Source organism: Bombus terrestris, chromosome 10 (assembly GCF_910591885.1).
Source record: "Bombus terrestris chromosome 10, iyBomTerr1.2, whole genome shotgun sequence".
NCBI lineage: Eukaryota > Metazoa > Arthropoda > Insecta > Hymenoptera > Apidae > Bombus > Bombus terrestris.
Genome location: NC_063278.1, coordinates 573,243 through 598,626, shown reverse-complemented (window position 1 = coordinate 598,626; position 25,384 = coordinate 573,243). Strand labels below are relative to the sequence as shown.

Below are 25,384 nucleotides of genomic sequence, written 5' to 3'. Positions count from 1 at the left end.
AGGGCAGCTAATTAATCGCGTCAGAAGAAAGGTGGCTGATCCGACACGGATAAATTAAAGAGACGCGCGGAGAGCTCGCGTATTTCTAAATCGTCAAGCCCGAGACGCGCGAACGACCAGACGGAAGCGCGTAATACGTACTCGTTGCAGTTAGCAGCCGAGCAAGGTCAACGTCTAACCAGCCCAATCTAGTGCTCCACCCCGTTGATACTGGCAGCGTTCGATACGAATAAATCATTCGACTGGAATTTATCGTAGATTCCACTAGTTACTGGTCGATGAACGAATTTTACTCGCTAAACAAATGTATTTACTTAAAAAGTAAGGAAACGGAAACTCTCGAGATAAGAATAGCTTCGGCGCGTGTTTACAAGAAAACAGCCTTCGTCACCGGTCTATCGATGAGAAAAACAAATTGTGTCCGCTGTAGCCAGGGATTAAGAAGAGAGAAAGAAACATATCGCGCGGTACAACGACAGGCGTATACTGGATAGCAGGGGACTGCTACTTTCTCTACATACCTTTGCTTCGGACTGGGTCGGCCTTAATCATCGGGAACACTATTATTACGGTACGTTTATTCGCAACCGCTTATTTCGTCGCGATTAATTAATTCTCGGCTAACTCTGGCTAGCAGACACTCGTAACCTCGTTCGATCCCTTTTACGGAAGGTAGTAAAAGCCCCGTCGTTCTGCCCGAGTTGCTTTTCGCGAAATCCACCGCCTGTCGCGATTCCCAGAAACTCGGAAAGAAAATTATTTAAGCAATCGACTGTAACACGATCGCCGCCGATACTTTCACCCGCTAGAGATCATGCGATGCGATTAACATCTTAATAGCGTGGGACGAGGTTTTACCGGGTATTAATAGCCACGAAATTAACTCCGCATCGGCATATCGCGCTCTCTCCTTACTAGACCGAGCATTCTCCTGCGTTTCTGCCATATTCGAAGATGCAAAGATGCAAATATCAACTCGTTATAATATCTCTTTAGTTTCGATTAGAAAAATATCTCATACTTATCGATCAAAAATAAACCGCGTTTTACAACTTGAACGTTACAACTTGAACGAAAATACAGCCGCGGTTACCGTAGCGTACAATTAACAGATCATCGCCACCAGTTAAAATTTACCAATTTTCATTTCATTTCCATTCGATGTTTTCCATTAAACGCGATTAAACGACACCCTCTCCACCTTTCCTCAAACATCTTAATTTAATACGTTTATTTTCTATCATCGTTATCGTTATCGTTATCGTACTATCGTCATTTTATCTTTTAGTAAATTCGTGTCGCGCTATTGTTGTCCACTATATATGGTGTACGATGGTTAGTAGACAAGCACGGATATCTGTTTAAATTCTACCTGTTAGTTACGTTTACGAGGATAGGAATTTGCACGAGCGTTCGAGGAAGAAAATGTTAAATACGAAACGCAAAGATCGTTTACTTTTACGTTAAAAGAAACGTATACTTTTGTATTCCGATTTTATGCATAAAGATTTTCTCGGAACGTTAAAAAAAAGTGTGTTTCTTTGTAGAAACACGGCAAATACGTTCGAACACATCGATTTATAATATTATCCGCGAATACCGATATAATATCGAAGCGAAAGGAACACGTATTCGACGTTTCTTGCAAATATGCGGATAAATTACCGTCCTTTGTAGCGTTAACATTAATTTTAACAGCTACGTCGATCAATCATTTGTTTTTACTTTCCTCAACGGATACCGTAAAATCCGAGTTTATAGAACGATACTCGTAGCACCGGTCCGTCGTTCAATTTATTCGATTTAACAACTTCCAGTTTTGCCACCGACTCGTTCTCGCTGACCTTCGCGTCACTTTCCAGAAGAATGCAAATAGATCCAACCGAATATCATGATTTTTGACTTTCTGTAATCTTGTTCGAAACACGGTTCTTCATCTTCGGTAAGCAGTAACTCTAGACAAGTCGCGATAATAGGTACGGCAAAGCGACGAAAGAGGAAAATTCTCTTTGGTTTACTTACTCGTTTCGTTAAAGTACAACAAATCGGTACACTCGTACAACCGCAATCGTGCAATCGTCAGTCGTTCTTTAAATAACTAAATCTTACGATAGCCGAATTTTGGAAAAGTCGCTCAATGATATTTCCTATGATATAAAGATATTTCACAAACCGACGACTGATTTTCTCTTCCATCGAATATCTCTTTTTAACTCTATTTTTATCCTGCTTATTAATCTAGAATCTAGGATCTAGGTTTGTTCTATATAAGGAATAAAATTGCGATCGAATCTCGATACGTTACTTTGATTCGTAAACTGATTTGATACGAACAAGTTGCGATACAAGTAGAGATAACTTATTGTCAATATGACACAGTAGTAAAATACGATGACAGAGTAATGGACGGAGTAATTGATAAAATGTTATAGAAGGAGAGAGAAAAAAATCTGAAAAAAATCTGACAGAAAAAAGGATTTAACTTTGTCAATATAATGTTAAAAGAGAAAGATACCGTGTTACATTGATTGATTATTATCCATCATCGGGTATTAGAACGGCTCGTTCGAATCGAACAAATTGAAAATGATCTGCACATGGCAATAAATATATAAAATATCCTATATAATACCAAGTTTGTCCTTTTATCGGGTATAAGCAAGATGGCAGGGAAAAAGTCATCGTTTTATACGTATCGCTGCATTCGTTTGTTCCGAGTCGGGCAACCGTAGAATATCGCGGAGTATTGGAAGGTATCCGTTTCAATTATTATCAAAACGAGAAACGTTCGAGCATTATCGCTACCTAGATACTTTGTTTGTACTCGTATACAGTAGGAAGAAACGGTGTATTTTTAGCCGTAGCAAAAGTGAAATCATACGTCGCTTCGTTCCAACGAAACGTAGATATAACCTCTTTTTAATCAACGCGCGAATCTTTAACCTTATCTGACGCGAACCGATAAAAACATTGAAAATAGACCTTGCTCCCTCTGCCTTTCCAATTTATATATCTATATATCTGTTTAATTTATCAATCTATATATATATATATATATATATATATATATATATATATATATCTGTTTTAACGTGGCAATTAGGTTATATCATCGACGGTCCTTTCCTTTTATTCAGAGATTCTTGCAAGAATTAGCAAAGTTGCAGAACGTGGACAAATCTAGTACAAGACGCGAATTACAAAGACGCGGTTATTCGTTTTACGCATAATCACGGACGATCGAAAGGTATCTCTGTCTCATTTTACCTGAAAACCGTTATCTATATGCGAGTGCAACGAGTACAACGAGTGCAACGAGTGCAGGAGAAATGCGTTAATTCTGTTTCGCAACAGCACGTGTTTCGAAATGTGTCGCAGACAATGAAAAACTCGACGCAACCGAGAAATAATGGAAAAATTCAATAACCACAAAGTCACGTTGCTTCTCCGTTTAGAAGATAAAGTCAACTCGAGTTAAACTTCGTAGCAACTACCCGGTCAACTTTTGGTTCTGGCCAAACACGATACGCTTAACATTCCACGGCCTAACTTATAAGAATATCGATGATGGTATTGATGACCGTTGTTTATCGCGAATATCAAGGTCGATAAAAGACACGCGTACAAAGAAAAGATGCTTCGAAATGTTTTAAACCCGAAGAAATCTTGGAAGCTTGCGACGAGATTCCAAAGATTAATAAAAATATCTATCTATGCTTTTAAAAATCAGAGATAAAGTTTGATACTTGATACTCGAAGATACTTGAAAACGTAGAAAAGAAAAAATCTTTGAAGCCTTAGATAGAAAATATGATATATCGACAATGGAAGGTATATATATATATATATATAGTTGTTTTATTTATCCGCGGGTATATCGCAAATAATGGAAATTTCAATTGCACGCGTGTAAGAAAGATATCGTGATATTATTCCATACTACTCGCGATTTAACCTGTTATCTCGTTAATTGGCTAACTTACCGTTGCAGCCTTACCAAATGCTCGTACATTCTTTGGAACGTTTAGAAGGCGAAACAAATAAAATATAATAAAAATACGAATTTTAACTTTGCACGATTTATTCATCGCGATTTATTTATCGGGTAGAAAATCGATATACTCGATATATCGCGCGATAAATCTTGTTTCCTTTCAATTTTGATAAAAGCTCGTAAACGTGTTCCTCTTTTGGGTATTAATTCGTTGGAAAAACACGATATATCCGAAGGGTTGCTGCCCTGACCGGTATATTTAAAATGACCTTACCGTATTCTCCGAGTATTTAAATTTCGTTATTATTATCCATTAAAATGCTACGCGACAGTGAAACTTACTTTTCGCACTTGGATAGATGGATGGACTTTGTCGTATCGTCGATGGTCGTTTGGTCGACGATATAGTTGGATAATAAATGGATTTCATTCGACACGTGACTAATCGTGGACCGTCTCCGATATCTATGGGTGACGACGAAGCGCAAAAATGTCGTTAACAAACCACTATTCCAGCAACTTGTTGTTTTGCGTTTCGAAATAAATACGTACACCGATCTATAACGCACACGATACGCTGTATACGAACGGTAATTATGATCTCCGTCGTTTACTACCATCAGAGAGACAATTTGCAGCCTGATAATTTCACATCGTTGATATTAATTCATTGCCTGATTATCCCATTTCTGATAGAAAATTACGAAATTTTGCAGGTGAAAAGCGTAAAACGTTGTAAAAATGCCATGTTTTCAGAGATACGGAAAGATACAAGATCGCGGGAAGGAACAGCGAAGGAGTAGCTATGGAATAGCGAAAAGGCACTTTGAGTATTCTGCTCAATTTTGCATCTCTCAATTTCCCACAAATCCGTAAACGCGATAGTAGCCAGCAGTCTAGTTACTCGCTATTTAGTCTACTCGCTTCTGTCACGTTCGCGCAAATTCCCTTATTCGCACGGTTGTACGCTGCTCGGCTTGGACGCTGCGAAACGCTCGAGACCAATACGATGCAACGATCTTTTCCACGAAAATGCCACGTAGGACACGGATTCCTTCTAACTGCGCCGCTGCTTTTCCCCCAATTCTTGGATATAAAAGGCGTAGAGCGACAAGAGTTGAACCCGATTCACCGTTCGACTCCCTGCTAGGAGGAGGAATCTATACGAATCGATACGAAACGCGAAAGCCGCCGAGCGAACGACATCGCGTACGACAGCACTCGCGGAACAAACGAAACAAAATTAAACTGCTTTCTATATGATACATTTTAGCCGATCGTCGATCGGTTTTCAAAATTATTGCCTTTTAACGTCGAATACCAGTGTACCTGTGGTAACGTAACATTCATAACACAATTTCTTCTAGTTATTCCTTTGAGCTAGCCTTTATCGACCGTTGCCACCGTTGTTACACCGTTTCTCCTACTATCGTTCCGTTATATATTATATCTGCGTGATATTATCAAACATGATTCAAGTTTGTTCGTCCACCGTCGGTATCTTTTATCTATTTTTAAACGCTCGAACCGTACATTCGCTTATCAGGATCATTCGCCGCAGGATTCCGTATATATCATCTACCTTCTGTCGAGTAGAGCATTTTTGACAGAGTTACTTATCAGCTTATCTTTCAAATCCACGCGCTCGATACTTGATTTAACGCTCGCGATTACGGTAGATCGTAAAACATTAACTTTCCATTAAAGATACCGCGAACAGGTACTGGAAAATATGCAACGAAAAGTACGTCACGAACGAAAAGTCGCAAACACTCGAGATTTCCTATTATTGTTCTGTTTATTGTATAGATGTTTGGAAACCTGACTTTTAGATTCACGATGCCCAAGTACGGAACTTTGCAAGCTCTCCTACGATCGTTATTAAACAAATATAAAACATAAAGAAAAGCTCGCTTATCGACACAAATTATCTATCTGCACTTTGAGAGTTGACAGTCACGGAAATGGTTTACGAGAAGTTTACGGGAATTTCGAGAGGTTTGAAAGTTCCAGTGTTCCGTTCTTCTTACCATGTTGATCAGTCACAAGAGAATACGATTTCTCGGAACTCGAAGCGCCGAATAATCCGAATAATCGTAAAAACAAATGGTAAAAAAAGAAAAAGGAAGAAAAGAAAGGAAAAAGATAAATCAAGGAAACGGGATCTTTATGATAGGCGAGAGATAGTTTGCTTATTATTATTATTATCATCATCATCATCATCATCGGTATTATTATTAGTATGCGAGTAAGAAGCGTAGGTGTCCGAAATAGCCCTACCACGCTGCAATCGAATTACAACGTAAGTCTCGTTACGTGGATCCGTATCCGCGTCATTTGGATCGTTGGATCGTGACAGTTGGTTAGCTCCGCCGATTCGAGCGATGGATCGACATCCAGGTCATAACAATTGATTTTTCATCTGCAGCACGATGTCATTAGGAAGGCAAACGCGGGATCGTCCTGTCGCGCGTTGGGTCGGCCGGTAGCGGGCCGTAGCTCTCATTTTCTCGAAAACACGATGAACTCGAGGCCGGTCGGCAAAATGGCCGACGTCTAACGGAAGAAAAATTAACGGGTTGCTAGCATTACCTTTAATTGGATAATACCGAACAGAGTGTTACGGCCTAGCGGTCGTATATACTTTTGCTATACCACTCGTTCTGCAACCGACTGGCTCTCCCGTAGCGACGCTTCCTGTTCCGCGTCGTTCCAGATCGTCCGTTTTTCCGCTTGCGATTCCATACCAACAGCGCGATACCTCGCGTCGTTGGTTCGTTCGATCGTGACGATCATTGTCAACGACGCCGCTGCCGCTTTCTCTCGACGTGTCGAGAATCGTATGATACACATTCGGCAGAAAATCCCTATACACCTACGGTGTATAGCGTACCACGGAACTTTTTTATCCATTGTTTATCCACCTATCCTACGCATCGTACGAAAGTCGCACGATGATTATCACGATTATAACAGTAGAATTTGAAGCAATCTCGAAAAGAAGTTGCAACGCGTTTGTCGCAAACATACGCACGATGAAAAATTAGTAATTCTTTGTCGGGTGCCCCGTAACTCTGTTCTATCGTCGTACATATGTACGAGTCGGGAGTCGATTCAGCGCTGGATTCCGCGAAACGAAATTAACGAAAACGATAAAAAGAGCTCCACCTTGTTCTCAAGTTGTCCAGCAAGCTTTGCGTTGAAAGAAATCGAGATGCTTTGCGAGAGAATGGCGAGCGAGACTGGCGAAAAGCAAAGACAGTAGCCCGAGAAACGGACGTAAAGAGGTCATTTTGAACACCTCTTGCGGAGGTATGCAGATACAGTTTGTCAAGGAAGAAAACTAGGTCAACTACGTCGAACAGGGCATCTCTCTGTACGAACGTTTTTTACTCTTTTCATACGCAGAATCCACTGTCAATGCCGGACGCCCCCTATGCATAACATAACATAGTAAATAATTGACCGTTCGAACGATACTTTGCCGATCTTTACAAACTTCGAATAAATACAAATAAATTGAAAGTAGCATTTCGCGAAGACATCGCGGTTGCAAAAACCGGTGAAACTGAAACAGGTGTCGTAGAGCAAACGGCTAACGGCAGGTATCGCTGGAAATTTTAAATAAGCTCGTTGCAAAATTTCCTACGAATCGTACAGGCTGTGATAATCACGTACACTATTATACGCGATCGTACGAAATGTGACGAATGGTGCGAATACAAAGTTTGTACGTGACAACAAACGGAAAACGATGGAGCAATCCGTTGTCTTGCGATTGTACTTTGACAAAAGTATACTTATCATGTTTTATTATTCTAATGAAAATTAAATAAAAGCAACCCTTGCGCCGATGATGCCCAGATGTATAACGTTGACCGGCTGACCATTTCGATCCATCGATCGTGAATCTTAGAAATTTATACGCGCACGTTGATCGTTGTCTCGAACTGGCAGAAAGCCTGAAACTACTTTTCCTAATAAACGCGCGTACAACGTCTCCACGCTTTTCGTGCAAACTCTGGACAAAACAAATTCTCACCCGTGCGATAAGAATCCTATCAACGGAAAGACTCGATCTATTCTATGATCACTGGCGATTACGCAGCACCGTAAACGCTTTTATTCGCGCGAAAAGAGACGGTACGCATGATATTTGTGCAAATTGACAGTTTTAAATAAATAAGTAGTAATAAATTCGGCCGATTTTAAAGAAACGTCCGGCGAATGTATTCGGCTGGACACCAGACTATCCTGGGACGGCTATTGACGTAACAGTTGGGCGATAAGCGGAGCGCGATAAAGACAATTAGCAGGTTCCAAGACTTTGTACTCGCATACATGCATAGTATGTATATCGCGATACTCGAGCAAACGAAAATTTCCACCGGAGCATAAAAATGACAATGACGAATGCTATCGGCGGTGTGAAGAAGACGAAGTCGCCAATGATAGAGGCGTAAGAAACCAGCATAAACGAGAACGTGTAAGAAAACCTGCTAATCCGTTTGCGAGAATCGAGAATAGACTAATGGCTCGGATTTTGACGATCGTTTGCTCGCACGATTCACTTTTATCGATTGTATTCAACCGGGATTCGATTTACCCGAACGGCAACATGTTTCGCCATTTCTGTTGGATCGATGCATACGAAATGTTGTCTTCTCAGGTAAAACCTGAACGAGTTTAAACGCCGCACGTGGCTGGAATCGTCGTAAACAACGCGTAAAGAAAGTATCGAGATATTTGTTTACCGGCGCTTGCCATAAATGGCAAAGAAACGAGAACATTTTATAAAAAAAAAAAAAAAAAAAAAAAATGACAAAGTAATTTCGTTACTGGAAACTTTAAAAAATCACCGGTTTTACAGTTTTCTTCCTTTTTTTTTTTTTTTTTTTTTTTTCAAATTTGATAAGTTGAACCATTTGAACCGTAAACCGTAAAACTGTAAACGATCCGATAGAAACCGCGTTGAATTTAATTACGAAACTCAAGATTCGTACTTGTTTCAAGTGCGCAGTTTTCGAAACGGACGAAATATGCGCGGAATGTCGGATGAAACATCCAAGTTAATTGGATTCTGTTGCCTGTTGCGCCTGAGAAATATTTGAATTTCATAGTGCGAGAATATGTATTGACGTAAATCAAGAATTTAGCGTTATACGGTTAGCCGCTTGATGTAACGAAAGCAACGAGAAACTAAACTTTGCGCGTAATTACGAATCATGAAATATTTATCGCATTGTTTTCTAAATAATCGACTCGTCTGTTATTTACATCGGAACCACTTTGTTCGCAACTGTACAACATTCAAAGAGTGGTAAAACAAAGAAGACGATCGTTTCGTCGGTGACAAAAGCATCGATACAGTTACAACGTTGCCATCATAAAAATTATCTTGTAGACTTTTGTTAGTTGGTCGTAGTTAGGGTAATTTTCTCGTATAATAGCAGAACGCGCGATTGATTATTCTCCGCTACTAGGAAAAACAAAACTATTTTTAGTCTTCTTTGAGGAAAAAGAAAAGTATTTTTAATCGGCATACGGTGGGTTTACATTAACGACAGGATAGTTTGTCCTTCGTATTTGCACACAGAGAAACGTCAATGGTGAAACGCGACGAATTCGATTCGAATTTACGTTACAAAGTTTCAAACGAGATATCGATTATTAAAAGCCCTGATTATTTTCTCACCAGCTCACGGATCAACGTCTATCTTTGATTTCGTTCGTACAAGCCTACGTACAAAGTACGCATACAAAGAAGCACAAGAGAGATTGATTTCAACGTTACTGATTTTTCGTTTCGAAAGCAACAGGTTTCTGAATTTGCATAAATTTCATCCTTATACAAACACCGACTCGTTTCTAGTTCTAACCGAGTAATTTTTTAATGAAAAATTTCAATAACTATAAAACTATAAGTTATACAAAGGCGAATCAACCTTAAACAGGTCGATTCTAATTATTTCAAATATAATATATATAGGTATAGTTTCATTTAGATAGAAACGAAATAACGTGTATTAAAAAGATATATATCTAAGATCTATCTACGAAATGCACATAAAATGTGCTGTATGCTATACTCGTAACACGTATACGTAAGAAAATCTTCTGCAGAAAGAAATCTTATCATCTTCGTTTCAGCAGGTTACGACCATAGTCGAAACTCATCGATCTTGAAATGTCCGTGACATGGTCGATCCAAATCTTATCTATCGAACAATCATCCTTTATATTTTATGTCTTTAGAGTATCAAGACTGCTACGCTTCGTTCTGTAGAACACATACTTCTATTTTACTATATGAATATTTATGACGATCACCTTATACGTTACGAAATAAATGAACCTATTAAAAATCATACGGCGGAACGAATGGTGCGAGCGCTACGAACGGATAAAGCCGGCACTTTCGTTTCTTCAAAATTTATAAAATTGCAGCGTATAGATGAAAGAAAATACGGTTATTCGTACTATTATTACTCGTTTACGTTGGCGTTAATTCGAGTTTTCCACTTCTTGGCCCACTGAAAGTCAGTTCGCGCTACTTTCACCGGATAATGAGACGCGTAACATGGCCAAGTCGATCCGAGCGGCAAAGATCTAATCGGAAAGGACAGCGTTAAATGTTTATCTCGATATGCATCTAGACGAAAGACTCGCGTGCATCTAACAGCGAGAAACCAGCGAAAATAGAAAATCGAGCGAAAAAGTACGAACGAAAGAGATTCTTGGAATTTCTCTTCGCGTCGATCGTAGCGTTCAGATTCATCCATGTAAATTTACCGAAAAGAATGCCATAAATGAAACGCTGCGTCGATGCAACATTGGCTCCTGCAATCAGTGGATGAATTTACTCGGAAGTCGCATACTCGCCCGATCAAAATATTTTTGATAAATGGTAAATCATTACAATTTTAACTTATCCGGTAGAACATCAACGTATTTCGTTCTCGTTAGAAACGTTATTCTCCGATCGTCTTCCCTTTTCACTTCGTTCGTTCCTTCCCTTTTCGTTTCCAATTAATCTTCTTTTTCCTCGCGGAAAGTGAAAATGAAATTTTCGGTGAATTTATGAAATTTATAATTTTATTAAATAGAAAGCAAAGTGTTTTACGTAAGGTGAAAGTCGGCTTTTATATAGGTGCTAATAATATTTATCGATCAAAATTCATGTCAAGAAGATTAAAATCATTTCCTTGTTGATCGCTTAGTAGTATCACTTTGATTATTTTACTTTGTTTGCCATTTTTTTGCAACGCAGTGTCATACATATTTCATTTAAACGTTACGATTTATAATACTCTGCGGTAGCATTCTATCGACTGACGTTTGATTCAACGTATGTTAAAACATAATCGCTTTACCATCGTCGAACGAAGATAGAGCTGCGTGATAATTTCTATTATAGCTGCTAGCAACATAGCTTAACTTTAAATTACGTACATCTTACTTACATCTTACTTACGAATTCGTTTACCAAATCGATATATGAAATTCAACAAGAAATAATAACAAGAAGAATCTAATTATAACAACACGAAATAATCTACGTAACGAGCAATTTAATTGGCAATTTAATCGGTATACGTAGGTAGATGCAATTAATTGAATTAGCAAATACGGATGAACGTAGTTACACGCGATATAGGCTATCGCGTTTTAATCATTGCATGGAGGTATTGCTAAAACGCAGTATTATTTATAAATCTTTCGTAAGCGGACATACCACCAAAATTCTTAAGGCAAATGCCACTTTTTTTAAACGGACCTACGTATCCTTTTTTAATTAGACGTTCAGCCTAGCCGGTCCCAGACGAGTTCACCGACCCGAGGTATACAAGTTTGCGAAGCTCGAAGAAGAATTCCGAGATAGAACATCGATGAATCGTACTTTCTTCGAAACATCGTACGTTATGAAAATAATTTCCATCCGATTATATATATAACTAATTCCGTTGCTTTAGACTTTTATAGTCATCTTCTGTTCTTTCGCCGTTGTTGTTCCCTAATTTCAAATACGTCGCACCTGTTTCTCGATAATACGTTTCTATCGTGATTGTAATCCAAGGAAACAACGGATTAGCGAATAACTGGTTTGACACGTGGCTCGCATATTTATCTTTATCGTGCCATTGTCTCGAATATTTTTCTTTATCATAAGCGTGTAATCGATAAAATATCATAAAAATAGATTTTATTCCTTCGATCTAGATATCAATTCTCTCGAGCTCTGTCCATTATTAGCCACTAACAAGGAATTCCAAGTCTCGCGAAAGTCATATTATAGAAAATCGAATCGAGTCCAAAAGCAATTACAAATCGACTTTGAACGAGCGATGTAGGAGTTTTAAAATTTAAGCGTAGGCAGGAAGACCGACGAGATAAGTATAAATACAAACTGTTCTTCTTACTTTAACGCGCTAGACTCTCCTCTCCAACGCGTACGAATTTCGTTCGATTGGAAAGTAAGCGATAGGATTTGATCGAGCGTTGTCTTAGAAATTTCGTTCGAACAAATAAAACTCGTACGAAGCAATTGCAGCGTGAATCGAATTTCATATACACGACGAACCAAGAAAAGAAAACGGCGTAGCAAAATATTATAGAGAATGCGGGTCAGGTTTAGTTACTCGTGCGATGACCCGATGACTTGCAATTAGCCATCTCTACTCTGTTAGAAGAGAGCAGGTTACTTCGCGGCGACGTTTACCCGCTGTCGCACCCTGTCGTTGCCCTGTTCGTTTCTTCGCGACTCACGCGCTCCCTTCCATCGCTTTCTTTACTGTAAGTAACTGTACTACTACCGGCGTTTCCTGTATCTCTAAATTGGTAACGCGATCCGAGCAACGAACGAAGAACGGCCAATCGAACTGTATCGAAGGTCAAGATATGCCTGTTCCTCGATTTAGTTCCCTCGCCGTGTATTCCGTACGCGTCTAGAAGCTGGAATGTCTGTCTAGTCGAGGCGTACACGCGCCAAGGCATTCGATGGTAACGACCGCTCGCCGTCCTTTCTTACGCTTCTTCCAGCCACTTCTTCAAAGATATCATCGATCGGACGGACATCGCGGCGTTTCAAAGTTTTCGAGACTGTGACAATTTCGAAAATTGAATACCGCTTTCTTTCTATTCGCTTCTTATTTCCTTATTTCGCGGTTCTTTTCATTTTTATAACTGTCCTCCTCTTCTTTTCAATTTCCTACGATTATTACTCCAACGTGGATAGCTTTACACTCGGAATCTCCTTTTTTTTTTTTTTTTTTTTTTTGAGAAATCGCTATCGACGTATTAATATCGTTCCTGTCGTTTTCCATAACCCATAACAGAGATACGTATCGTGACCCCATGCGGAAGAAGCAGAGAATAGTTTTACGTTCGGATTCGTGCGAATATAGACCGCGTCTTGGCTTTAACCCTGAACAGAACCACTTTGTTTCGAGCTCTGTAATAGATATTGCGTACCGTGCAATTGTACTACGTGTAATTGTACGCGGAAACGAGCGGTGAAACTCGTGTACGCGCAGCTTTTGTCTCGATTACTGTTACTCGCTGATGCCACTCTTAATAATACCGCGATACAAACATTGAATAATAATGGCACGCGGTAACAGTAAGGCGATTGTTACGTTGTTTGAACGTAACAACGTAACAACCTTTTGCATCGTATAGAGACATCTTGGTTCGAAACTAGTTGCAATGCCAATGGTATACATAATACGATAATGCTTTAACGAAACCACTAGTATCGTTATTTTAGAGGAGCTAGAAGATGGAGCGAGACAACGATCGACGTACAACCGGTTACCTCTTTCCAACACGTGTTGTACGACTTTAGATCTTGAAACGTATTATACAAGGTTTTTATCTTGAAACAAAAAAAAAAAGAGGAAAAAGAAAAAAAAGAAAAGCCACTGTCGAATAAGAAAATTCTGATCCCTACTCGCGCGCATAAAACGCAACAGTTGCGATAATTCCGCCATAATTTGACAAGAAACTCTGATTGAAATCGCAGGGGAGGGCTGTGTAGAGAAACCAGTGTCGACGTTATGGCGCAATTACGTTACCAGCAGCAGGCCGGACGTGTCGATGAGGTTGACGGTCACGAACGGCGGTTTGACCGCCACGACCAAGGATCACGGTTTGACAGAGTACTGGGCGCATAGAGTGACCTATTGCACGGCACCTGCTTCTCATCCTCGCCTCTTCGTCTGGGTCTACCGGCACGAAGGACGTAGGTTGAGGCCAGAGCTCAGGTGCCACGCTGCCCTCTGTAGCAAGGAGTCCACCGCCAGGAGGCTGGCCTCGACCTTGAACGCCAGGTTACAACAAGCGCTCCTAGAATTCCGACGGGACAAGGTCTCCAGACAAAATGCTAGGTAAGCAAATCGATCGTGTGTTACGCGTAAATACGAAAGAGAACAGCAAGATCGTCGAAAAGAATCACGCGAAAGGATCATCGAACAGATTCGCAGTTTGTAATCGGCATCGATCGATGTCGCCGTAGTCCAGACAAGCAAATTTAAATTTACAGCTCACACACCGATCGGTCCTCGTTATTCGTTATCTACACTTATTCCTACTCCTATTCCTATTTCCTATTTCTGTCACACACGAGCTTATAGAGTAAGCTTTTCTTTTTTTACTTTCCTGTTTTCTCTGCTATTAACGCGTTGCTTCAACGTCGAAGCTCACCGGCAACTTTGTACAGTTAGAGCCGCCTAACCTATTCTAATTCCGCGTCGATCGACGCTTCTATCCTACGTCTCACACTTTCAACTTTGACATTTTTCCTATTTTTTTTTTTTTTTTGATATCGTTTTCTCCTATCAAATAGTATGGAGTATGCTCTTCTGTTAAGACCTTTGCAACAATGTTTTCTTTTCTAACAATGTTTAAGATAATCTTTCGTGTCGCTATTTACATCGTCTACTTATAACGCGAGGATAGTTGGCTGCTTTATCCGCGCCTTCGTTAACCGTCGTTACCTTTGATACCTTTGAAATGGCGCTCTTCGAATCCATCTACAAAGGAACTGACGCGATACACTCTGATTCCAATGCTTTTCTCAAACAATATATATCGTTTCCGCGGAATCGAACGTTAATTACGTTATCCGTATAACCAAATATTTTGAACGAGCCTCTCGAGAAGTTTCGATCCTTTTTCCGAACAATGAGATTAAAAAAAGAAAGGAAATCGAATAAACGTTCTTTTCCTCTTTCGATAAACTTTATGTACACGAAGCTTCTTTTCGTATATTATTCGCCAATATATATATATATCCCGAACGAACGAACTTGTCTATTCCTGAACGAATTTAATTGCCGACTGTACTCGAAACGGTTGTTTATCATCCTACTATCTGTTTCGCGGAGAAAGATGTACCTAATTCAATAAGGGAAAGAATTTGCTCTTGGTCACATATTTCACGTTTGAAATCATCGTTGGACCGAGTTGGACAAGTAAAACCTTCCACTACTACTTTCATCGAGCCGAGAAACGGTAACGTATACCTATTTCTTTATTTATTAATCGTATCCTTTTAATTCCGATTAGCAACTACGTACAACGTCTTATACGCGTACAATTTTCTCTTTTCTTTTTTCCTTACTCATCGCAAGTCTCTCCCTGTAATGGATAATAAATAAAAATAAATAAATACATGGCATATACTCGACGTATATTAGACGTAGCCCGTATCAGGAAATCGTAGATACGTCGTTTAAACCCCGTCTTCCTTTACCGTAAGAAAATCGAGGCCAGTGGATTCCCGCAGGAATTCGACGGCGGGGAAATCGGATGCACTTCGTGTGTGTGTGTGTGTGTGTGTGCCAGCATTGCCAAGCGTATTTGCCGTAACACCGTAACCTCTCGCCGAAGAGACAATTTGGGTCGCGTTCGTAGAACACGATCGCAGCAATCGAGTCACGATTCAGGTCAAATTCGATCGTTCGACAACGCGTATCTAACCGAATGTCTCTAAAAAGAAACGATCGTTTTCCTTAAATAATATCAGAGATTTATGTTTTCGCACGATCAAAATCCCGATCGATTGTTGCAAATTACAGATGCTTGTTCCGAATGACAGAACTTTGAGCCGGATATCGGAAAGCCATGTTACCTTACATTAAATTAAATGAACAATATTTGCTTCGATACAGTTGGTCGCGAAACATGCGGATAATTACAGTACTCTCCTTTAATATATAGAATATTACAGTAAAAACGATAGGCCTGCAACGTTTTTTCACACGATATTACAAAAGTGACGTAAATCTGTTGAACGTGTGTGTGTGTGTGTGTGTGTGTGAAAGCATAAAAAGCTACGTATACATTTTATTGTTGACATTTATTAACAATAATGTGCTGTTATCTCCCGTTGCTGTCAAAGAAATTAAAAGTAATTTTATTGAAAATGCGCTAATGATAATTCTATCGATTTCAAAGTAGAAATAATTTTGTAGCAGAGCGTAATTTCTCTTTCGGCAAGCCAAATACTCAAAATTCGATAGATACGTGTACTCGGACTCTACTGTCATTGACCGTATATAAGTAACCGACTCGAAGAAAACACGTAAACGTATATAAGCATCGAGACACCGACTCGTTCCACACCAAACGTAACGATTATTTGAAATTATCAAAAAATCGAACGATCGAACGTTACTCTGCATTCGTGTAAGATAACGATGCACAAATTTTATAACAACTATTTCTACGCGTTACAAGAGGAACGTAATACCTATCAAGAACCACGTATTGACCCACGATCCGCCCCTAATCTATAGACGATCGAAAAACTTTTTTGCCTGTTTAATACGATATATTCGATCAATATGGAAACTAAAATTAATCTTTCCACGCTGTTATAGAAAAAAATGATAACGCCAAGTGAGGAGACTAAATTTTTAAAACTGTGAACATTGTTTTTTTTTTTCAGATTATCGCTAGCAAACGCTCTGTATGAGAACCCTTCCTTACCACGACGAAAGCTACTTCTCAGTATCGGAGGCCAGAATTACCGACCTCCCCTCGAGAGATCGAAAAGCGCGCCGAAATTATCAGCGATCGAGGAAGATATCGTCGCTGAGGAAATAGAGCAGCAGAGGATTCTCGAAGAGTTGAGGACACTAGAGAACGTGGCGCACAGTTGGCAAGATCAAGATAGCTGGAGGCTCGCTCGATTACTCGATGCTCTGAATCGCGAATCTTCCGACGAGAACGGAAGTATTTCGAGCGGCTGTGAAACAGCCAGCACCGCGACCAGCGAAGAAAGAGCTCCAGGTCCGGAAGATCACCATGCTACAGGTACATAAAAATAAAATTAAATCTCTTCAAATTTTTTCAATTTTGGCTTTTCTCTCAAATCTCTCTCTCTCTCTCTCTCTCTCTCTATATATATATATATATATATATATATATATATATATGTGTGTGTGTGTGTGTGTATAATGAATCGGGCGACGAACCTAGCTAAAAGATAATACGATGAATTTGAAAACATACGCGTATAAAACAAATATATTATAGTTACAGAGAATTATCGTCAAATCAATTGTTTTGAGATTAAGGAAGATTGTTAAAGATCAAACTTTAAAAACTGATATTAGAGAAAAATTTGAGCAGAAAAAAGCGAATCGGATTTCGTCGATAAACTATATAGGTCGGTTAAACTTGGTTCGGATTACCTACATCGATTCGAGTCTCTTGAAACTATTTTATTAATATAAAGTTTATCTTATCTAACGATCGGTAATATAACGTATTAGCATAATAACTGAGCAAATTGTTCGGTATTTCTGCAGATATTCCAATTTCTATATAATTCCTATATATCCCTGTTTATCCGTTGTGACTAATTTTTCTAACAATTTTCGACGTACCAAGGTATCCTCTTCCGACGATCCACTTGCCTAGTCCCTAGATCGATAATTTCTTTTTTCTTTTCTTTTTTTTTTTTATATTTTTAAATACGTCAAGATCAACGCAACACAAATATAGCGAGTACAAATAAAAAAGTCAAGTTACTTGAACTCGAGCAACTGGAAGCGGAACAACTCGGCTAAATGATCCAAATTATAATAGATTACTTGAGATTGTTCGAGATATGAATTATTAGAGTCTTATTCCTTTATAGTTTACTCCTTTGCTATCGTAAATTACAGGTGAGACAACGGAACAGCGAATAGAGAGAAGAGTGATGTTCTCGGATGACGCGGTCGTAAGAGGCGCAGGTCCCCGAAGAAATTCCGAAGGTTCGCCAAACTTCATGACCTGTGCCGGAAGTCCGCGTTTTCACCGTCGAAACACGGTGCACATCAGCCGTGAAAGGTTTCCACATCGGAACGAAGAGGACGAATCGATGGAGGAGGAGGAGGAAGAGATAGAGGATCCTGCGTCGCACGTGTTCGATTTCGAGTACGTCGAGGACTTTGACGACGTGGTGGATTATAGACCAAGAGGCGAGATATTATGCAGGTTGGACGATCCGCAGGATAGAGAGAGACGAGCGATGGAAAAATACCCTGGCAGAATGAGTCACAACTTGCTGCAAAACGACGACTCCCCTTTCTTGACTTTGGACTCGTTGGACGAGGAAGTGGATAGCGACGAAAGCGGCTACGTCGAGGCACCGCCAAAATCTTTATTGGGCCAAGACGACCGCAAAGAGGACGAAGAGACCAATAATAACGGTCGCGTGGAATCGGATCAAGACCAGACCGGGTCACCGGATGTCCTGAGAGGATCGAACGTGGAAGAAAGCGGAAAAACGAAAAACGACGATTCCAAAGAAACGAAAGACGCGAAAGACGCGAAAGACGCGAAAGAAGAAGCGGAAATGGAAGAGCAGCTAGTCGAATCGAAAGATTCTATGCTGACCGTGGAGAATAATCAGAGGATCAAAGAGAAGGAGAGGGAGAGAGCCGATTTCATCAAGTGTCCTATTTCAGAGACTATAAAGAAACTGGCGAACGCGTCGCTGAAAAGCTCCAAGTCCTTAGAAATGACCACGAACAACTGTTTGAAAGCTTTGAATAATTTAAAGACGTCGAAGTCGTTGGACGGTGTTAAGCCGACAGAGATGGAAGGAGAGTCGCCGAGCCTTCATCAAAGGAAACAATTGCTCGCCCAACAAGGCGTTATCGTTTAATAGCTGGTCCAAATAAAATATAAGAAACGCACGAACGAAAGACAAAAGCCCGAAAATTCTTAAATATAGGTTTGCCCTTGCGCGATCGTCGACCTATCGATTAACGACAGGCCAATCTGTACATCGCGTATTACGAACTCGTTACGTTGCCGCATTCGTTGCCGACAATTTTTAAACGATAGAAAACTTTACCAAGAGATAATAATCGAGGAGTTGGTTTCGTTCGATCGATAAAGATCTTTAGTAAATCGTTTAGTAAATCCGTGTTATTGATTTAACAGAAACGAAATGCGGTTTCGAGTACCGTGAGAATATGTAACGTTAGATAATGCGAGGATATACGTACGTTGCTCTATCGAATTGTTGACGATTGAACGATTTTTTCACGAAATCGGTGTAGTAAAGAAGTAAGTTTATAATCGGAATCAACTAGCGATCCGTGATTATCGAGTTCGGCTTGACGCGCCGGATCGTTAGTACGGACCCCGCTATAGTATGGACAAATCGAACGTTAAGCGGGCTACTCTTGCGGAGCATGGTACAATTATTTACGATTATATCGATTTACGAGCGTGTACTTACAGCACAGAAAACGTAAAACGGGTTCGGCGCGTGCTATAGAAGCAATATTTTTCTAAACGTATATCATTCGTTAAAAGAGCCAAACTTTCGGCAAATATCTCGATAGAATCGATCGTCACAAGATAACAAAGTTTCGCACGAAACAAATACTTTCTTAAGAAACGCTAATAATGCTTTATACGCATTTTAAAAACAGAAGAAATTTTTTTATACCAACTTTTTTTCGTAACTTCTTTTCGTAACTTTTCGTAACTTTTCGTAATTTTTCGTAACTTTTCGTAACTTTTCGATTCGAACGATTAAAACAATAAACTTTGTTGCGATAAATTGTGTAACGTTAAATCTAACGAGCTTCGTGCTTGCCGAAAATGAGATTCAAATCGTATTCGGCGCTAGTCGCACATAATAATTCGAGCATTCGAACTGTCACGTTTAAATTTATAATACACGGTTCTTAAATAGGAACCTGCCATACGTATACCCGCTACAGTATGTACGTTTCTTCGTACTTTCAGCAAAAGAACTCTACTCTGTTATCGATAAACTGTTAAGAATAATTTGGACCGAACACATTGATAATTACGCATGTATCCTAGATGGAAGCCAAACCGCTCGTGTACCATGCTACTAACGATGCGAAAGAATCCCAAATATATTGTCACCATTGCTGTACAAGAAAGATTCGAAGACCAATAAAATAGACAACAATTCTTGAAAGTTTAAAACTCTCGTACCTTTCTTCGTCTCATCGCCCGGATAACTGCGGCAACCTGCTTAAACTCGCAGAGACTCGCATTCGGCCAAGTGTCGTGACCGCTACGAGCCGCCCGATAATTACAGATCGCGTGCAAAACCGGCAGAAAACGCGAATCACGGCGCTTCACGGTATACACATCTGCCGTGGATTCAGGTCGATCGATAGGACAGAGACGCAGGCGTCTCCATAGGTATCGCTCCACAGGGTCAAATCTTTTTAAAACGTTACACAGAAACTGTTTATTATTATTTCTTACGAAACGATAACGATCGTATTATTTCTATCGAAAACTTGAAAACTTTTCTTCGTCGTTTTAGCAAATTTTTTACAATCTTCCTCTATGAAAATATCATTTCTACGAGATACCATTTTACGAAAATATATCTTTGTACAAAATTTCTATCGAAAGCTAATGGTACAATTCTCTACTGCCTGTATTCATAGGCTGCTACCATTTTACCAAATTACGATTAGTCGAATCGATAAAGACAACGCACACGTATTTATGCCACCTATCCTGTATTTCTATACTAATTCGTTGCAAGAATAAAAAAGAAGAATAATAAAACATCCTTTCAACCATGTATCGGCGTTACTAGCCGATAGTAAATGCATAGAGATTTCTAAGCGCACTGTGCGACGAGCGATCGTTTATTTAAATTTTGACCTTCGCGATAGCATCTGCACGAAGGCAAAAACCAGACGTAAGACGAGGATTATCGATTTCATTGCACAGCGATATTACCGCATATACAGATCGGACATCTTTCAGCATTCCCTTGCAACAACGTTCGATGCGGAACGTCCCCGTCAGATGGCGGCAAATGTGCTTATAACTACCTACCCGATATTCAAAAATCGTTTACGATTCGTTCCGAGATACATTTATATTTACCGGGAAAATTAGTCCCTTATTTCGTTGTATCGATCGGTACAAATAAATCGTTCTTCCCAATTTGAAATATACAACGACCAGCGAAGAAAAGTTTATAAAATAAGAAACCTTTAAACGTATCATAATCTTACAAAGTGGATTTATTACTCCTATTAGTAAGAGCAACGAATAAATAAAACGTATATCGCAGAATAAAAAATGTTTACGAATAATGAATACGATAAAAAATTTTTGATACGAAAATTAGTAAAATTTATAGCCTAAACTTGATCTTAAACGTGCATCGACATTTCTAAATATCGAGTAACAATACAATAGTAGGAATACGTACAAAGGAAAGATAGTTTCATTTACGCTGTATCGATTTATATCGTATAACTGTATTTTACGTTACTGCATGCCGGACTAACAAGCCGCATTACATTAACATCTTCTTTGATCGAAATGTACGTTTGTTTCTATATAGATGCGGCCAAATAAATTATAGTTGTCGCGATATTTCCTCCTGTATATCGGACGAAATTTGCAAAGGCGTAACAATTTTTCAACTTTTCCCATTTACAATCAACTAGTACGTATAAAGTCGGTTTAATACGCGGCAGCAACGCGAACAATGCGAAAGCAAATAGGGAGATCGAACGTGCGACGACAGCGAAACGGTCCTTGCATCCAGTCAAGATCAAGGTACATACCTCGTCAAGTCTCGTTTCGAGTCACAGTTCTCCATGGATACGATAGCGCGTTGGTTTGCGCTGCTCACGCACACCTACATCTCTCGTCCATGCGACCTACTAACTTATCGAGCCGCGCGCGCACACTTGTATACGGATGTGCATTCAGCGTGCACGCTACAAATCCTACATAAATGCACCAACAGCACCCAGGATCTGTCCCTTTTTCTCCGCTTAACTTTCGATTTACGTATCCTTCGTTGTTTTAATTCTCCTTAAACGCTTGCTCGAACAAGCTCGAACAAGCTCGAACAAACGAATATTTCTTCGACAAAGTTTTAGCATCACGAACGTTTCTTACATGCAACAGACATATCCGGCGATCGACCGCCTACATTAATCGCTATTATAATAATAGCTATTAGATCAAGGAATCAAATCGAACCTTTCCGCCGTCACTTACAGCGATTTCGTTGACTGTATTTGATATTTAGAGAGCATTAATTTCGTAGACCCGTATACGCGGTCGCAGCGTTCCGATAATTCATAACAAAAGTTTTCCATCATTCTTCTACCAACGACTACTCCATTAACGTAGTATTCCAGTCCTACACAGGTATAGATAAATCAGCGCACGACCTATAGAAAATCTACCATCCTATAGTTATATACGAGCTACGATTTTAACGACCAACCTTTACATAGACTTTCGAGCTGTCTCGTTGCACACGCATACAGATTTCGGCATACAGGTCCACTTGTTTCACCCATACCAACAAGTCCATCTTCTCCGGTTCATCTTACACTCATACGTACGCCTGATGTATGGTAACACGACGTTACATACAGATACATGCAGGTACATATATGCAGGTAGCGTATATCGGAGGGGCACGTCAGGCCCCCTGACAAACGTTGGAGGGGGTCCGTGGGGTCCCATAGAGCGGCGAGTAGCTGGTTGGGGCCCGCACCCATACGCGCACGAGCCGCGAGTAGTGTTAACGGCCTTGCTTTATGTGGGTCATGAAACAAGGTCCCACTAGCACGAGGAGCACGAGGAGCACGACGAGCACGAGGAGCACGACGAGCACGAGAGAAGCAAAGAACGCAGCGGCACGGCGCGCTCCACTCCAGCTCCGTTTCGTACTTCCATAGACTTACACGCGCGCACGCGGTGCTCTCTCGTGAACGCGATTGCACGCAACACACGTGCCCCGGCAGAATTGTTGTTATTTATGCTTCTTAAATACGTAGTTTTTTCTTTTCTTTTCTTTTCTTTTCTTTTCTTTTCTTTTCTTTTCTTTTCTTTTCTTTTCTTTTCTTCGACGCTGAATACGCATGGTAAATATTGCATAAAGCGGTTAGCTTGTCACAGATAAAGATTACAATGGCTCGGAAAAGTATTCGAACGACCCTAGAAACTTTTTACGTACATATACGTAAGATATTCGGCAAAACATTTCGAAATCTCGTTAGCGTTATAACGAGATACGACAGTCTCTCGCTATTATATTAGTTTCGAAAAGCATCTGAAAATATTCACACAACCACCCACCCACCCACTCCACACACACACACACACACACATAGTTACAAGATATTTATTGGAAGCATACAAATCGCAAATTATTCGCCAAACTATTTCGACGGTCAATTATTCGTTATATCAATAAACCAGGATATTTAGCGAGACCATCTTTGCCACCAGTTGTACGTTCAAGACCGTTATTTACGTTCTATACTAATGTTTCGCTCGCTGCATGTTTGTAATAAACGTCCTGTAACTTCTCTATACATTTTCCGAATAACTTTTTAATTTTATCGTCGTAATTACGATAGTCGCGTCTCGTTACAGCGCTAACGAAATTTCTAAACGTTTCGTATAACGCGTACAATCATATTCATAAAAATCTTCCGTGGTAAGTGTTGGAATACTTTCACGAAATTTCGAAACCGATCGAGGATAATTTTATATGTTGATATACGGTCGAAAGTCTGAAATAAAATATTTGTAAAGAGGCGTATTTGTCGTCGAGAGAACAACGATGGGTTAAAAATTTGTCGAGTGCACGCGCGAGGCACTCTGTTTTATTTACTAGCGTAGACTGAATTCTGCGCTGTTGCGCGTACAACTCCGTTTTAGAAACTAGAGATATTCAGATACCGCGCGCGTCGCACTTGACTCTTTTCATTTTTTCAATCTCAGAACGGTCATTTCCTGTAGATTTTTGACATTCTTGTCGAGGTTTACGAATCATCTTGCTGGAAAATAAAATTTAAGTCTAGACTTGTCCACGGTTAAATTATCGATAATAAACCAAACTGTACAGCGACTTTTATAATTCGAGGAAGGCAAAAATTATTTACGCAGAGAAAAATCGAAACGACAATTGACGTACTTTACATACTTGTCACCAATTATTTTGAACGACACTTGTCGACACTTGTCTCGAAATAACGACTGTGCAACGTTTGAAATTTTAACGTTTGAAATTACTTGGGAACGGTTTCACCTCTGCCCCTCGGGAAAGCATCGGATTAATACGATCGATCAAAGAAGACGACACAAAAGAAAACGCTAAAAGGCTGGATTACGCAGAACCAGCGTTGCAAGATATCTTGTCATACGAAAGGTTAATTCGGCATATTGCGCGATAAATTCATTTTGTCCTCGTGGCTGGCACCTCTGTAAGAATTGAAAATCTCAGATTGCTTTTGTAGTTACGAAGCGCACTATCTTGTTTCCTAAATTATCCCTTTCCAACAGTCTACGTACAAATTTAAATGCACCGCTATTATATATTAAAGGTTTGAAACCGCTATCTCTTCCGAGCTGTTGTTTCGTTCGATTTCCGATCAAGCTATTCGATCAACTCTCCACGCTTGCAACGCAACGGATGAACGCTTTCGTGCTGGCGTATCTGTACATTGAAGTAGGCAGAGGCAGAGGCAGAGAGACAGAGAGAGAGAGCCACCAACGCAATCGGTGCTTTCTACAATGTGCTCCAAGCACAGTGTACCTTCTCTTCCTGGTGCAACATTGGCAAAAGAACCGATCGACTCTACGCAAACGCGCGTCGATACATCGCGTTTTCAATCAGCCGGATTTATTCGTCGTAACCAGCGGATGATCGTTGGATGATCGTTCGAGGATTCGTGACTGCAAAACGCGCAAACGAAGATGGAACGTTAACAAAGTGTCGACGTCGAGCGATCCTTGATTTTGTGGATTATTCGAATAGCAGGCTCGATAATGATGGCAATGGACGCGCTAGATATACTGGAACAGTAGTAACAGTAGTAACAGTACCAACGGTACAGTTAT

At 40.0% G+C, this 25,384-nt stretch overlaps 1 protein-coding gene across 8 annotated transcripts in view; it reads left to right on the top strand.

Annotated features, from left to right (window-relative positions):
• The window catches only part of LOC100650891, a 62,693-nt gene extending 42,232 nt beyond the window's left edge, over positions 1-20,461 (top strand). For 7 of the 8 annotated variants that reach the window (XM_048409782.1, XM_012313032.3, XM_012313033.3 and 4 more), the window contains 3 exons: positions 14,016-14,379; positions 16,944-17,311; positions 18,169-20,461. In XM_048409782.1, the coding sequence (XP_048265739.1) occupies positions 14,090-14,379; positions 16,944-17,311; positions 18,169-19,154 (1,644 nt within the window). In that variant the 5' untranslated portion in view covers positions 14,016-14,089 and the 3' untranslated portion in view covers positions 19,155-20,461. Of the gene's footprint in view, positions 1-63; positions 572-14,015; positions 14,380-16,943; positions 17,312-18,168 lie in introns of those variants that run through there. The other variant, XM_048409783.1, reaches the window with a different exon arrangement.
• Positions 20,462-25,384: the final 4,923 nt, after the last annotated feature.